The 16,834-nt window shown below is 34.9% G+C and overlaps 1 protein-coding gene across 1 annotated transcript; it reads right to left on the reverse strand.

Moving 5' to 3' along the window:
- Positions 1–2,937: 2,937 nt before the first annotated feature.
- LOC117214285 lies at positions 2,938–10,475 on the reverse strand. The gene is made up of 3 exons (XM_033460266.1): positions 10,254–10,475; positions 7,289–7,441; positions 2,938–3,424 (listed from the first exon to the last, which is right to left on the reverse strand). The coding sequence occupies exons 1-3, from the start codon at positions 10,266–10,268 to the stop codon at positions 3,089–3,091; spliced, it is 504 nt and encodes a 167-aa protein (XP_033316157.1). The 5' UTR covers positions 10,269–10,475; the 3' UTR covers positions 2,938–3,088.
- Positions 10,476–16,834: the final 6,359 nt, after the last annotated feature.

Below are 16,834 nucleotides of genomic sequence, written 5' to 3' on the forward strand. Positions count from 1 at the left end.
TGACAGGAAATGAAAAAAAGGGGGAGGGGACAAAAAAAAAAAGTAAAATATGGGAAAAGAAACTGACAGAGTCCACGATGAAAATATCTTTTATGCAAAAATGTTCGCGCCTTTTTTCCTCGGCTTCCAGTTTCATTTTAAATCTTCTGGAAAACCGGGGACGAGCATCGGAAAAATAAAACTGTTGAAAATTTTCACATTGTTAAGACGTTTCAAAAAATATCTTCGAAATTTTATTTCAAAATTATATATTTTTTTTCTTTTTTCTTTAATTTCAACTCAAATAACAGACAGATAGCGTTTTGTGATGTTACAGAAAGAATTTTTTCGCATGCTTTTTGCTTGGCACATTTTCTTCCAACCTAATTATCTGTGGCTCGTTTGATAGAAAATAAAAGTAGCGAAGATATAGGTGAAAAAATTCTCATTCGCGATGGAAAGCCATTAGTCGAGCGTGCAATAAATCTAATTATCCTGACATCAGAATGATGTATTATAATTCGCGAAACTGTGGACCGATCATAAATTAAGCCACTAATTATCGCGAAATCTGAATTCATCCAAAATTCCCTGATTTTCCATGAATATTGAAAATAACGACAAAATATTTGACGCGAAAGTTCTACCAATTTTTCTATAATCAAAATAATAAAATACTAATATTCTTTCTGTCTTTCTTGTTTTTCTTTTTCTTTTTTTGCATTTCTAATATTATTCATTAAAGGCTGAGAAGAATTTTTATAGAAGAATTAGATGAGAAACAGGATTTTCCAAACTGCAACGGTGAATTCTTAGAATTAGAATTTTTTTGCAATTCTAATTAAAGTTCTTGGAAATTAGCATTGTTTAATTCCATTCTTCTTACATGTAGAATACATGTTAACGAGATCCCTTGGAAATTAGACGAAAAGAGAAGAAAATGAAGAAAAATGATCAAATTAATGCGATAATTTTTCAAATTTACAATGACGATACACTAAAAAATATACTTTATTGAAAATTTAATTTAATAAATATTGCTCTAATATCTGTTTTTCATAACTGAATATTTAGTTTTTTATATAAGTTTCCATGTTTATAAATAAATTGCAAACATATATTGAAGTATTATATCCATACAATATTTCTTACACCAAATAATGTTTTTTTATATTTATTTATCTGACATTATTATACATGCATTTTTTGCTGTAAATAAGATTTTTATATACTTCTATTTCTACTTAACAAATAAATATTATTACAAGAAATGTTAATACTTTTATGCAGTTATTGACATACAACCAACCAATCTTTTAATGTTTGAAATCTACTATAATGAACTTAAATTCAAATGTAAATGTAATGTTGAAATGCGTGAAATGTAATATATATGAAGTGTAGTGTTGTTGTCCGCAATACTTGTAGATGCTGAGCTGTAGATGTATGTCGGCTGATGGGGTACTGCTATTTTCCTTCTAATTTAGATGCGTGGAAGAAAAATTGGACTATGGGTGACCGGGATTCGAACCCGGGTCCCGAATGTTCGTAACCTAAGGCGCTAACCACTGCGCTGCCGTCGTCCGGTAGAAATTAGTATCGAGTGGCGGTATTTGTTGTCGAGTGCCGCCACATATATGAATCTTCGATTATAAATATTTATTTGTATTGCAACCAGAATTTTTTCGTATACGTAATCAAATCTTCTGCAAAATAGAAATGAGAAAAGGAAGGGGAAATAGTCGATGTAATATGGAAGTTTCTACTAAAGTGAGTATTTTGCTTCGAATGAAATTTTGCAGTTTTGTTATGAAGATATTTCGCGACTTGGGAAAAACACGAAAAAAAAACGATATTTTGCATTAAATAGTATTTTTGTCACACCGTTACCGTGATCTTTCTCGAATTAGGAAAAGGACGAAGAGAAAACAAAATTCCTAATAAAAGGAATATTTTGCACAAAATACAATTTTCTTGTATTTTTAACCGGATCTTCCAGAAACTATGAAGTGGAAGGAAAACAAAAGTAAAGGGAAGGAGAAAAAAAATGATCGAAGATGTCGAAAAGCAAGTGTAACAATATCCAATTGTGATCGATTATCGCGTGAAACGTATCATCCAACGGTGTAAAGTCGAGTAGACGATGACGTGTTTTTAATTGGAATTTCGTGAGAAAAATGAATTATCGACGGATGACGAGATTTTAAAGACATTTATACGATTACTTCAATTACAGAGAGAATCCGTGATATCAAAGGGACGCTCAATTTTAAAGGCGTAACGTTTGATTCCCTTTGAGAAATTTGTGAGAAAATTGTCCGCGCTTAATTCCCATTGAACGATTTATCACGATTTGTGCAATTTACTTTGGATTTGATTTAGGCATGCGTGAAAATCGGAAAACGGAGGAAAATTTAATTTCACAGGTTTAACGAGAATCGGAAACCAGAGTGTCAAAAGTACTTTAAAAAGCAACCATTGGACAATGTGATTTTATAATCTGGAAACCAGACTCGAACAAAATAAATGAACAAGTTTATCGGTGGCAGGAAAAATGTTGGGAATTTGGATTTTCCCAGAATTCAGTCTTATGAATAAAATCTTATAAAACGTTATCGATACGAAGATTGATCTGCTGTCAGATCAGTATCTAGTCTTATAATTTGCAATTAATACCCTAACCTAACCTAAAATTCTAACTTAACCTAAAAAACACTGCTATAACCTGAAAACAAAATGTTTTCCAACAGTGAAAGATCGAAGTTTGTTAGAATATCGGTCGAATTTTATTAAAACATTAATAAAAAAATTTCTTTTGAAGAAGATAAGAGATCAAGTTCTATGAAAGATATAAATAAAACTATGTTCTATCTGATATTGATAAAAATTTCTTACAAAAAGGTAAAAACCAAATTCACTTGCAAACCGAATAACAACACAATTCTTTTAATTCGTCGAAAAGACATGTATATATTTCAAAACAGACTGACGATTTTCATTAAACACCATGGTCGTTATTCACTTCAGAGATTTATTCTCCCATGGACTCTTCAAGCGTTTCGTTTGCTTCCTTGTCGCTGGTCTATCCAATTTCTTCGGAAGCAGATTTTTAAGTTTCACGATCATCATCAGCCTCTTCGATTTCTCGGTCCTCGTCAACCTTCTCGACTTCCACCTCGTTGGGACTGTGAACTTCTATCTCTTGCTCGTCCTGCTCCTCGTCATCCTGACCGACGCTAGCCACTTCTGACATTTGTACGGCCCTGTAGTTATCACCCTCGCGAGGGAACGTTTCTTCCATCAAGCCTGACACCACGTTTCTGTTGTAAAGCACTTCCGGTTGACGTATACCTATCTCTAATTCTAAGACAGGTGCGCGTCCACGATCCATGCGCATCTTATGGTAAGCGTTGGATGTCAGCTTTTTACTCTTCCTCAGCCCAAACTGCGGACAGCCAGGCATTTAACATTAACTGGCCACGAGCTCTCCGGCCCTGCCACTTATTTTCCATTTATCGACGTATTTTAAATATTTCGTTTGATCCACACAGCGGTACAGTAACCACGAGCCTTTGTCCGATAGTCGGACAAAAGGATGTTTCGAACAAAGGTTTTCAGCTGTCGAACGACTACGAATTGAAACATTATGAATATCAAAGAAACTTTTATTTCGATGGAAAAATTAAAGTCACTGTATTTTTTTTTTCAATTATACGATACGACATTTTTTATATGCCAGATAGGTTATGTTTTTTAATTCTTCATAAAAAAAGTGTTAAGGTACTTGGATCAAAGTATGATTAGTTTGAAAGATATTTGAACTTTAATATCGCGAAACTTATCGCATAAAAAATAAGAGAAGATAGTGCGGTGCTGTTTCGGTTTAACGTTTTCCCCCTCCTTCAAGCGATAGGTTTCACGACATTAAAGTTCAAATATCGTTTAAATTAATCATTCTTCGGCTCGAGTATTTTCATACTTTTTCCTAGAGGATTAAGAAATGCATCGGATGGTGTGTTAAAAGATGTGGTGTTCTGTTTAGAAAAATACGTATGACCTTGACTTTTCGTGCAAGTGAAACCTTCTTTGAATTTCTTAACGTTGTAGTCGATAGGAAACTGATTAACTTTTGCTCGAGATATCTTTCTATCCGACTATCGGAAATGCCTGAAAAATCGTAGGAACTGAATTTTGAACTACCCTGTATAATGACTTAAGAAAGTATTTCAGCACTTACTATAGGGAACTTTTACGTATACAGTGGGGAACAAGAGAAAGTTTAAAATTGGTAACTATGAATTTTAGTAACTTTTGTATCAAATATTGTTTACAGTTGTTTGGTCATCTACTCCGTGTTGTACACAAATTGTGTAAAATTATAATGTCGTTTTATATTTCTTATTCTATTCTACAAAATTCTTTTTGTTCGCCACTGTATATTATTGGGTTGGCAAATATACGTGTTGTGTAAAACATTTTGGAATTTCGTTAACACTATAACCAAATACATAAATGATTCTTGATTTCGAATTGATTATTACTAATTATTGTTAATTTCGAAAATATTTGGTTATTCTGTCACAGAATAAAGAGAATATGAGGATCCACAGTAGGAAGGTTTCTTCCGTTCTTTGCAAGATAATGACAAAAGGCACTAAAGACTAGGGAATTTGCAAAAGTAATATAACTTAGAAACCTACAAATTCACCAGATATCTTCATTCTACACGATAAAACGAATTGAAACAGGAGAAACAATGGAAAAGAAGTAAGAGAATTTACAAGTTTACCAACCAATATTTGCACCTTGTGTAATAGAATAAAAAGAGAAACAGATGAGAGGATCTGAATATTTCGAGAACAGAATATTTCATTGCACGCATCGAAACAAAAGGAAAAGCGATAAAAGAGTCTATAAATCTAAAAAGCAATATTTTCATCTCTTAGAAAGCAATGAAAATAGACGAAGAACGAGAGATAAGAAATAAAAGAATTTATAAACTTGTGCAAGAATATTTCCAACTTTTATAAAAGAACTAATCGAAACAAGGAAAAAAAAGAGGGCAAGAAATAGAACAATGCACGAGTTTGTTTCTTACGATTCGTTTGATCATGATTTGTCAGTTTGGTGACAATGTAGAAAATCTGTATGTACCTAGTTGAATCTGGCAAAAAAATATATGATGATTCGTCGGTATAAGAAATTATTAACGGCTGAAAATTCCGGGAGGAGAGCATGAAATGGATGATCTAATTTCCGCGAATAATCCGCACGACGAGGTCCTACGACGACGGTGGTATTACGAAATCGTGTAATAACCTAATATTTTAGCTGGTTTCACACAGTCCTGCAGACAGTTTTCCATTTTCTCTAACGTTGGCAAACTGCACACGACAAACCCTCGTCGACGAATATTCAACGCGACAAACTAATTAATCCGAACGACATTAACGATCCTCTTATCTTACTTTAACGTGATTCTCTTCTGTTTTCCACCACATTCGACCATCACATTCCAAGTTTTAAATCATCTGAAATCTGTTCAATGTAATTAACGATAGACTTAAGTGTTATGTCTATGAAATCTAGGAATTATTACTATACTTTAGTCTAGGGATTTTTTTATACATCAAATCAGATTAAAAAGGAAATCTTTAAGTCCAATCCAATGAGACTAAACCTTTTAAGAACCTTTTCTCTGTGGCAATACTAAATTGAGAGTTTCTATAGATCTTGTAAAAAATTAAATTAATTAATTTAGTTAGAAATCTAGTACGTATCTTAAAAAACGATCAAGAACACTGGCGTTAAATTCACTAGAATATCACAACATAATTCCCTAGATCATTCCACTAATTCTATTATAGATGGACTAAATCCTAACAAGCTTCCTAACAAGTTTCCCAACAAGTTCTCCAAATATTGAAACACAGGATTAGTAAAATAGAAACGAATTTCTCTTCAGTTTTATGTGCTGCTTACTTCTAAAGTTTGATAATATACTTCACAAACAATCGTGTCCCTCGCTTCCTTTATCCAGGCAGATAGATAGATCTGCGCATAGAAACGTGAGCTAACAAATTTTAATAAAGTTCCTTTCGTTAAATTAAAATACAAAATTCCCGTGTACATTGGAAACAAAAAGGTCACTATCCTAACTTCCATCTAAATACAAATTTACTTTGCTCTAAAAAATTTATTTCAAATCAAAAATCTTTTTCCCGATAATTTTCTCTTTTTAAGTATTTAAAATAATTGTTATTTCGATCTCTGGATTATAGTCTAGTGAAATTGAATGCAAAATTGGGTCGACCTGTCGAATAGCTACCTCCTCACACATTTCGATGCTCTTGAAATATGTTGTCAAGGTCGTCATTCTGAACAATCTTTTCCTACACATATATCGGGTGTTCGGTTTTCAAGTTACAAACACAAGTAATGTTCGTTACCTTCGCATGAATTTTAACAGCACTCTTTCTAATACCTCTGTGGTGAGGTATTAAAGGAAAAATAATAAAAATTGAATTGCAAATGGAAAGTAGTAGGTGAGGTTAGGTTATTTAAGTGATTGCAGCCCTCGTGAACGGGAACAGTCGCATGGGGGCGGAATTAATGTGCGATTTAAATCCAGTGATGTTAAAAAATAGGGGAAAATACTGACACACACACGCGCGCGCGCAATAGTTCTAACATCTAACGTACAAAATCGTATAAAAAGTAACAAAAACAATATTAGTATAAAATACAGAAATAATACGAATGTGTCTTTTCGTGGATATATTAGGCAACTCGTTTTTCAGGGAAACGTTTGGTGCAACAATGCCAATACTCGAAATGCCAATTTTCTCGTTTACCATTTTCTATCATATGCGATCATAGCCGGGAAATAAAAAAGAAAACCCCAAATCAAAATGAATACTCGCGATTCAAATGCACACAGCGTAAACCATACGATATGTTTAAGAGTACCAAATCGAGTCCCACGAGGACGTCGCGCATCAATAGGTAAACAAAAATTTGTTGTTTTCCTGAAAAACGTGTCACATTTCCGGCTTCGGCGACCTGCTAAAAAAATGCAATTCTTTCGTGTATAACTCGATAACTATATAAACACTTTATACATGTATAGGAAAGAGCTGTTCAAAATTATGGCCTTGAGCACATATTTCAAGGACACCGAAATCAACGAAAAGTTAGCTGTATACGGCAGGTTCATCCAACGTTGTTACAGTTCCTAATGGTCCAATAATATCAGCCATTGATAAAACGGGTGTCTAAAAGAATTCTATTACCTCGTTTTCATACTCACAATGATTATCTTGCCCGATTGGTGAAGCATAAAAACGGTGAAAGGATTGATCAGGGTGATGGCCAGTTCCACCAATCGTAACACGGCAACGAGGCAGACTAGAACGCCGGTTAATGCCACTAGCCCCACGAACTGGAGCAGACACGTTACCGCCTGAAATATCGGACACCATTTAGCAGAGGCAATGACGGCGAAAAATCTTCCAGAGAAACAGGAAACGCTGGGTCTTTCGAGTTAACGTTTGACGTTTCCGGCATCATTTTTTTTTTTTTTTTGCTACTAACAAAATTGAAATTGATGACCAAGAAGACAGTAAGCCGATATTAATCGTTAGCTGCTATTGTTGCATTAGAGTATCCCTTTTATCTTATTCAATGTTTTATATTTGACGAAACGGCAATTATAAACGATGATCTTTGTCGTGTAAAGCGTACGATATTGAAAGAAAATAAAATATACGTTCTATGTACACCGGCAATCATAATTATCGGGACAGCTTCGTAGTAGCAATGAAATATTTTTCATTATTCTTACTGTTACGCCGGGCGACTCTCTACCTGGACCAGGTCATACACCGCGGGCCAGACGGACACCAGATGCCCGCTCATCCTTACGGCGTACCCTCAATAGCCTTAAGGACCCGTCATAAATCCGAGTAATTCGCTAGCTAAGGTCCTTCAGATCCAACAAATGTCTTTTTCTAAATCACTTTCTAAAGACGATTGTTTACTACGGCTTGACAAGGGAAAGTTGGGTTTTCCCGCGTACGATGCTTCCTAATAACAACTTTCTATCGAGGGCAGCTAAGACCCTTCCTAGTCCACCAACCTTCGTTTAACCAATTAACAACGAAGCCTATTTCCCTCACTCTCTTAGCCAAAATCGTCACCAACAAATCCGATGGCCCCGTGCGCTAGACACGCCCATCACTAGCTTTCCTACGACACAGCACCTTACCTTACTGCTCCTACGACCTCACGAGAGTCAAGTCAAACTTCTTCTGCAACATCTGGAAGGTCAAGTCAACTACACAGTCTAAATCTAACGCCTAACGGTTAAGTCTAAACACAACGCTAGAGGAGCGTAAGTCACGTAAACTATCTAAGTCGGTTGTATCTAAGTATTGTCGAACATCCATCTCCTCTACCAAGTCTACTATAGTGCTACGTCCACTAATACACTAAATTCAATTATAAGAGACCTGTTCTAGCGTGCATATCTATCTTATCTTCGTGCGATAAGTTGTTATCTATTTATATCTACTCAACAGTGTAATCTAAGTGTTGGAAATATATAACTTATAATTCTGTGAATCACAGTGTTATACTAACTGAATCAGCCCTATTATCTCAACGGAAATCAGGGGATCGATCAATTCGTGGTGGCGATTGCTATAACCGTAACGGGAATTTACGACTCCCGTTGACGTCTCTCCTCGCGATTGCGTCTCCCCGAAACTACACTTACTTTCTAATTGCTTTACTATAGGCCTTATATCTTATTATTAATTATTATTATTATATCTTATTATTATATAGGCCTTGTAGCTTATGAGCTGAACTATTATGCGAAATAACATTTTTAAAATCTAAACAAACTGGAGCAGAAGGAAGAAGAGGAATCACTTTCGCTTTTAAAACTTCGATTATCAAGTAAAATCGGTATCAAGCATTTAAAGTTTTCGTCGTTATTGGACGTCGTTATTAGATCGTTAAAAGTTTCGAAGATATCCCATAATCTATATTACGTGCCTGAACCAAAGAGAAACTTAGAAAAAAAAAAGAAGAAAAATGAATCAGTTGGTTTTCGTTTTGAAACTTTCGTTTCAAGTAAAACCGATATTAAAAGTTTTCACTGACATTAAACATCGCTATTAAACATTCAAAGTTTCCCAGATATCGCATAATTGAACGTGCTTTCGAGAAAGCTAATCACATTCATCCCGGAAAATCTTAAGGAAATAACCGGCCAAATTCCTTTTGAAGTCCGTCAATTTTCCTCCACAGTTTCAAATTGTATTAAGTATCGTTGTTAGAGCACAAATATTTGTACAAATTCATATTTCACTGAATGCAATGGAAGAAATGAAACCAACGCAGAAATTGTTTACCATACTTGGAATATTTTATAGATTTTTGCAATTTGAAATTTCCTTAAAATGTATAAAAATCCACAGTCCAAATAAATGTTCCACTTGCGAGGTCTTTTATATTTTCGTATGCTATTTTAAAAATTGTTGAAACTCCTGAAACTTCTCAAAATAACATAAATAATATAGAAATAAATCTGCTGAGAAATGTACGAAGATCTGCAAAAATATTTCTTAATAGTGGTGACATTAAATACCGCTATCGATCATTCGTAACATTTCCCACTTTTCGCGCGAATATAATAAGCGTTGCGTAACTTTTGAGTGCGGGTGTAACTCGTGGCTAGAATTAAAAAATTGTAAAAAGAAACTGCACGAAAGAGAAACTAAAATAAAAATACTGATGTTCTATTAAATTCTTAAAAAGCATCGAAAAATATTGTAAAAGACCAAGAAATACGCGTTGAAATAATTACATTTTATACTATCTATAAATAATTAAAAACACAAATAATTCCTTGAATCTCTACCAAGTTTCAAATCGAACAGATCCTGTTCAGTTTCTATCGAAAAACGTCAGAAATTTGTCATATAAATAATTTTTCACATTTCTAATAATTAGATAACTATTATTTAAATAATGATCAGATTAAAGCAAGAATTTTCGAACAAATATATTCACGAAAATTGATTCAAGATAAGACACCGTATATATGTCGAAGCTTTGCTCGAATCGTCATAACCTCTAAGTGAAAACCTGTCTCCTTGGTCGTACATATTCCAATCCTCATTCGATACGAAAAATCAACACCGGTGTGTGTGTCTATCTGGTAACAGACGATAAAGGGAAAAACGAAGACAGAAGAATTGTCTCACGCAGAGGATCGTCATTTCCGGTGGTACGTGTTTGGCTGGCTGGGAACGCGAGAAGCGAGCGAACTGCTGATTCCTGTCGATTTCATGGATAGAACGTCAATATCCAGTTCATTCCGTAGGTTTGAGCGACGACGAAGCTACATTCTCATCGTCGTCGCTTCCGGTTCGAGCCGCTGCACCAAAGAAAACGATGCGTATCTGAAACTGGAACGAGACTTGCGGGACACGAGACAAGGAATGAGGTGAAACTGTAGAGATTTCAGCGAGATACGTGCATTCGATGGTGGTTCCATCTGGTGATGAAAATGATGGAGAAATAAGTCGTCAAGTTTAGATGTGAATCGTTATATTTATTGTTTATCGTATGTTATTTATTACTTAGAATTTTATTTATCTACTTGCTTGCTCATTGATTGCGCGGAATAAAAATATATTGCAAATTACTATGGTTGAACGTGGAAATTAAACAACAATAGATCCTCTAAATTATTATTATAATATTAGTGTCACGTCCCAAACTACCAATAGCGCGAGTGAGCGTTTCAATTTGAGACTCAGATAAAATCTAAGAATTTGTATAGAAACCAAAATCGAGCCTCACAACCCCCACGGAATAACCCGTCACATGACGACCCCTCCAAGGTCGTAAGGTAATTATAAATAAGCGTAGCGATATAGAAGATAGAGAGATAATTCCTTAGTTCAGAGTAGTTAATTCCTCAGTTGTGTGTGATTAGTTCCTCAGTTCTTGGTGATTAATTCCTTGGTTCTTGGCGATCAGTTCCCCAATTCTTGGCAAGTAATTTCCTTGTTCATAGCGATTAGTTCTCAATTCCTTTAGCTCTCAATTTCTCAGTTCCTTTGTCTTTCAATTCTTTAGTTGCTTAGTTTTTCAGCTCTTAGTTTTTTGCTCTCAGTTCTTAAGTTCTTTAGTCCTTTAGTTCCTTAGCTTTTAGTTCTTTGTTTCATTAGTTCCCAGTTCTTGTCAGTTTTGTTAATCGACGTGTTTGTATCTGTCAATTTGTAAATTATTGAAAATCAATCAAATTAAAATCTTGTAATTAATAAGAGTGAAAACGCATCGCGAACGATCGCAACTTCGAGTATTCGAAATCTCAACGACAATTCTGTCAATATCCAATTAGAATTAGAATAAACATTTGTTGTAGAGAATATTTGTCTAATAATATAATAGGATTAAGCGAACATTTACTTTCACCAACTTTAATCCTCTCCCGTGCCAGTATTCCTGCGCGTAGCAGGTTAGCCGAAACGTGCAGTTTAATTGCCAAACGCATTAAACATCAGACAGTGCTACCATGTAATCTAAATTCAAAAATTAACGGCAACACAACCAAAACAAACCAAACAAAAACGTAACATTAGACAATCGTACATTCTCTTTGAACAGCATAGAAAAAAGTATTGAAGATGGCAAATTCTTAGATAGAGGAAAAGATTTTTTTTTTATTTGTTTATTTAAATTTTACAATTTGTCCAGTAGGACATTTGGTAAAGTATTATAGCGGTATACTAATATATCATGTGGGTGGCTACCCCCAGCGGGGTACCATCATCGTGTTTGTTAGGTTATGTCCTTTGTGAGATCTGGGAGGAAAAGATGGCCAACCAATTGTGATGGTTTAAGGTTAGGTTAGGAAAGTGGGAGAATTCTGAGACATAAAATCCGACATATGAAATATCGAGTATACGTGGCTGAGAAACTTCACAACATAGCGATTCAATGACTCAATACGTATCGTGGTGGTAATAAACGATTATGCCGGAATAACTTTTAATAAATTTCTATTGACATTTACTCGAACAAACGTTCGCTTAACGAATTACCTGAAAAAAAAAGAAACAAACAATGAGATGATTCAGTGATAATAAAATCTGGAAGAAAATTGAAATCTACATTTCACTTTCTTCTGCAAGGTTTTAAAATAGAAAAATATTTGTTCGTTCTTATCCGTTGACGGAACAGGAGAAACGAAAATCCTGGCTGATGTTTCGCTTCTATCCGCAGACTTGGTATCTTCTCGAAACAGGCAATCGAGGTTTTCGAGCCGAACGTAAGTATTTGTGCAGCTAGTCGACAGCAGGAGAAGGAAAACGACAATGACGACGACGACGACGACAGGTTGTTATTGGAACCGCGGGAATAAGATATCTTCCATCGAATAAGAAGAAAGAACACTGCCTGTACGTGCTCTGTACCGAATAGTAGAAAAGTTAACCTCTCTGTAACACCATGTGACTCGAACGTGTTCCCACTATCGATGAAAAGCTTTCGAATCGTCAGCATATTTCTCTAGGTTTTACGTTTCTTTGTGGTCATATGAAAGATTTCTCTCCTAATGATCTTACAACTTAAGATTCTAACCTTACGTCTTTCTATTGCAACCACGTTTCGTACTTTCTTCTATGCGTTTGAATAGGAAATGATATTGCGTACGGAAAAATCAACGCTTAGAAATTAAACGAATATATTACACTGTATATGCTTGTAGGAATATACGTTGGATCGTTGGATTTTCATTAGAAATGAAACATTCATAGGTACAAGTAAGGAAGAGTATAATTTCGTAAATTCAGATTTCCTGTAATTATATACTTTTCAATAAATGTTATCAAATTTTAATATCACAAGTTCCAAGACGCTATTGAAAAGAAAAGATTGAACTTCAACTATACGTTTTGCGGTATCTTACTGTCAGATTGTATTATACTGTTAGATCGTCATTGATATTTCAAATTCTACATTAAATTTAGAATTTTATTTAATTTGATTTTAAAAATTAAATTCCAAATTAGATTTACGTAATAAATACCAATCATCGAATCGTCGCATTGGTTTAAAATTCGCCTAAAAGGTTTCCCCAAAATCCATCTAACCCCTCCAAAAATAAAAATTTCCAAATCACGAGAGGTGTCTGTAATTAAAATCCGAAAATTAGAAAAACTGATAAAAATCTTCTTAAAGTACACTCGGTTCTCTCGAAAAGAAAAATGTTAAAATTGCCAAAAGTTTCTGTAATCGGAGGACAAAATGTAAAAGTAGAGGCTTCGATTGTATCGAAACGCAAAGAGATACGATGGATTAGTGAATTTCGCGTTATTCTTTAGCATAGAAACCTCGAGAGCGGGACAAAAGACTGCGTTCGCGTGCGTCGCTCGCAGAAAAATATAGACGCGGCACATCGTAACCTTCGTGGCCCGAATGAACGTTTAAAAATTCCACGGTTGACTATCAGACGTCGTGACCAAGCGTAAAACGATATCTTCTTCTCTGAGAATCGGCACGTTGCTCTCAGCCACTGGGAATCGAATTATGGGCATGCAAAATTCCAAGAGGTTAGTGTCTTCTGATTCACAATTTTCATCTGCCACGTACTCGCCAACCCACTCGCCGAAATCTTCTGTATATTTTATAACGAGACTACTTTTTCCATTAAAATAAATTTCACAGAGACTAAAATATTTTATAAAACACAAGACTACTTTCTGATTAAACTGAATTTTTTACAAATTTTATAAAATACAATTTCGTATACCGTTTGGTTTTTCAATAAAAAAAAAACCGTAAAAATTAGCAAATTTTATAAAATACGAGACTATTTTCTCGTTGAACTAAATTTCCTAACAATATCGTAAGATGCGATTTCAATAAACGTGACAGATTTTTCGCAATGTTAGCATGTTTTACGTAAGAAGAGCGATTGTTACGTAAGAGTTACTTTAAAAGGCAAAACAAGAAGGTGTTCGTGAAATACTAAATATGACCTATAGTCGAAATAACCAGAGTGCACGAACTATTCGAATTAGTACTACGATTAGTCACCCACGAGAGTATACGCATAACCTATAAAAATTTAGTTGTCGACCTTTGACCTGAAATGTGACTTATAATGGAAATTGCTTCGTGTAATCATTTTGATTGCTTTTGATTTCCCTCTTCAGTCTTGATACTCGGTCATTTTCTACGTTCTCATAATTATAGCTATAATTTTCATTGAAATGATTGAAGCATAGATATTTTTATCTACTCAAGAAATTTTGATTAGGTACGTCGTTTTTTTTTAGTACACAAAATCTTGAGTAAATAAAATAAAAAAATATTTATTGCATATAGCGAAACTTGAAATTTTGATAAAACCGTGTCCATCGAAGTAAAAAGATGTTTATTAGCTTTAAATTAATCTTGAAATTTTGATAGGATCGTGTAATAATTCAAAAGATCTTAATTAATAAATTTTCTCTACAAATTTCTCTTGAAATTTTGATAGGATCGTGTAGTAATTCAAAAGATCTTAATTAATAAATATTCTCTACAATTATCTCGAATCGATATTTCTTTTGATAATTCAGTATCAGCTCCCTATGCATGGAATTTTAATAAATCAAATACGTTGATTATTTCATCCTTAGAAAATTATGCATGACATTACTAATTATTCGTTCTTTACATTTCCATGGTAGATACAGCGCTTCCATGAAATGTAGTAATGAACAAAATTATTAAATTCGTGTGACTCGGCGAAACAGTAACATTTATGAAAATCATGCATGAAATGGAGAGGATCGTACGTAGGTAAAATAACTTGCAGCGAGATTCCTTCACTTATTTAGCAATATAGCTTCGTCCGAAAAAAAAAATATTATCCTACTCTTTCTACTTGTGTCTTCGTGTGCGTACGTGTAACATATGAAGTGTTATTTATACAAAACCTCAATTTACGTAAGATCTCAATTCGTCGATTAACATTAACACTTTGACTACCGCGTGGGTCATATATGACCGGCCAACGGTTTTCTCCTGTGACGCCACAGTGGTCATTGATGATCGTAGCGCTCGAACTTCTTACCATTTTAAAAATTATATGAAAATTGACAGTTAGGACAGTTTTGAATATAACCGATAAATAGAAGATACTTTGAAAAAGAAGTGCCTCATTGAACAATTAAACATTTTTATTAAAACATCACTAAAAAAAAAAAAAGAGAGAACAAATCTTGCATCTAACGGTGCATTGTGTTTGCATCCATATCTTTGAAGGGTAATCTACGAATATTATTACAAACACACCTTAGAAAATAACTGTAAATGCTGCTTTATAATCGTATAATTGAAGTTAGAAATATGCACATACCTTACTATTATATATAGTGTAGGATCTTACTACAATTAGTTTATTTACAATAAATGGATTAAACAGATGTTGGTTAAACAGGAAACGATGGTTGTTTAACGTGAACTAATCACAATAACGTACTATAATTAACACTTTACCGACCGATAGCATATTCGGTTTTTCATGGCCGACGCTTACCGATCGATGGCCTATTAATCATCTTTTTGTCGCCGACGTTTACCGACCGATAGCCTATTAATCGGCTTTTTGTCGCCGACAATCTTTCTCATTATATGAACAGTAATTCGTTATTTAATACTACGGTACCTTGCTCAGTTGCGTCAGTCGCGTTGCTCTGTAAGCTCCCACAGTTTTATACCAATTTGAAAAACTTGCCGTTCGCGATGAACGAAAAGAATGGTATTGGAGAGTCTAAACGGAAACAGAGCCGGCGCCAGGGAGAATCTGCGCCTGAGATGCCAATCTGATATACTGTTGACTCGCTAGCAGTCGGTAAAGTGTTAAGATAACTAGATGGTTAATTTGCAACTCTCGTCACTACGGTTCCAAAGCTCTCTCTCTCACGCGGACCACACTCTCTCGACAACGCTAGTAACATTATCTCTCTGACTTCTCGATTTACACTCTCTGGCTTCTCAACTGACACTGACTGTTAATTCGTCTTTGTCCCTTAGCATCCCTTTGCCTTCTGTCTTATCCCCACCACGCACGTGTTCCGTAACCGCTCGTGGCCAGGGTCACGCACACCTTTTCCACGAAACTATCCGATCGAAGGACCGACGATACATCGTTGGGCCTGTCGACACTTCGACTTTCTCGCGACATTGTTTACAGTTCGCCCGATATCTCTTAGGCCTTTCGTCCATGATATTACCACAGAATGAGCAAGTACTGTTTACTAATATCTTCTACACGTTTCAACAATATATTCTGCACGTTCTGCTTACGACGGAATAACGAATGCGAATGGTTTGTTGACATAAACGAAGCCTTGTTATAATATGTCGCTATCGAGTGTTACCAAGGCGCCACCTAACCCCAATAAGATAAATGGTCCATTGGGTAAGAATTTATTATTATTTTGCCATTATATGCTTTGAATAATAAAAATACTGCCGTGGCGTCCTCAGTGAAACATGTGATTTTCGCGTGGCAGTCAAAGTGTTAATGTACAATTTGTACAAAAGAGAAACGATTTAAAGTTGCATTTAAGATAATTTTAAGGACATTTAAGATAGTTTCGCAGAACAAAAAATAGGAAAAATTTGATTGGTCGTTCGATACGTGGCTAGCCGGAGGCGAATACGTTCCATCAAAACCAAAGTTAAAAATATGGCATCGATTATCCATTATCTGGCGGAATTTATATTGGTAAAGAGCAGATAATGACTCACACCTAGAACACCGCGAATAGTAATGCGTCGG

Source organism: Bombus bifarius, unplaced genomic scaffold (genome assembly GCF_011952205.1).
Source record: "Bombus bifarius isolate JDL3187 unplaced genomic scaffold, Bbif_JDL3187 scf7180000009200, whole genome shotgun sequence".
Lineage (NCBI taxonomy): Eukaryota > Metazoa > Arthropoda > Insecta > Hymenoptera > Apidae > Bombus > Bombus bifarius.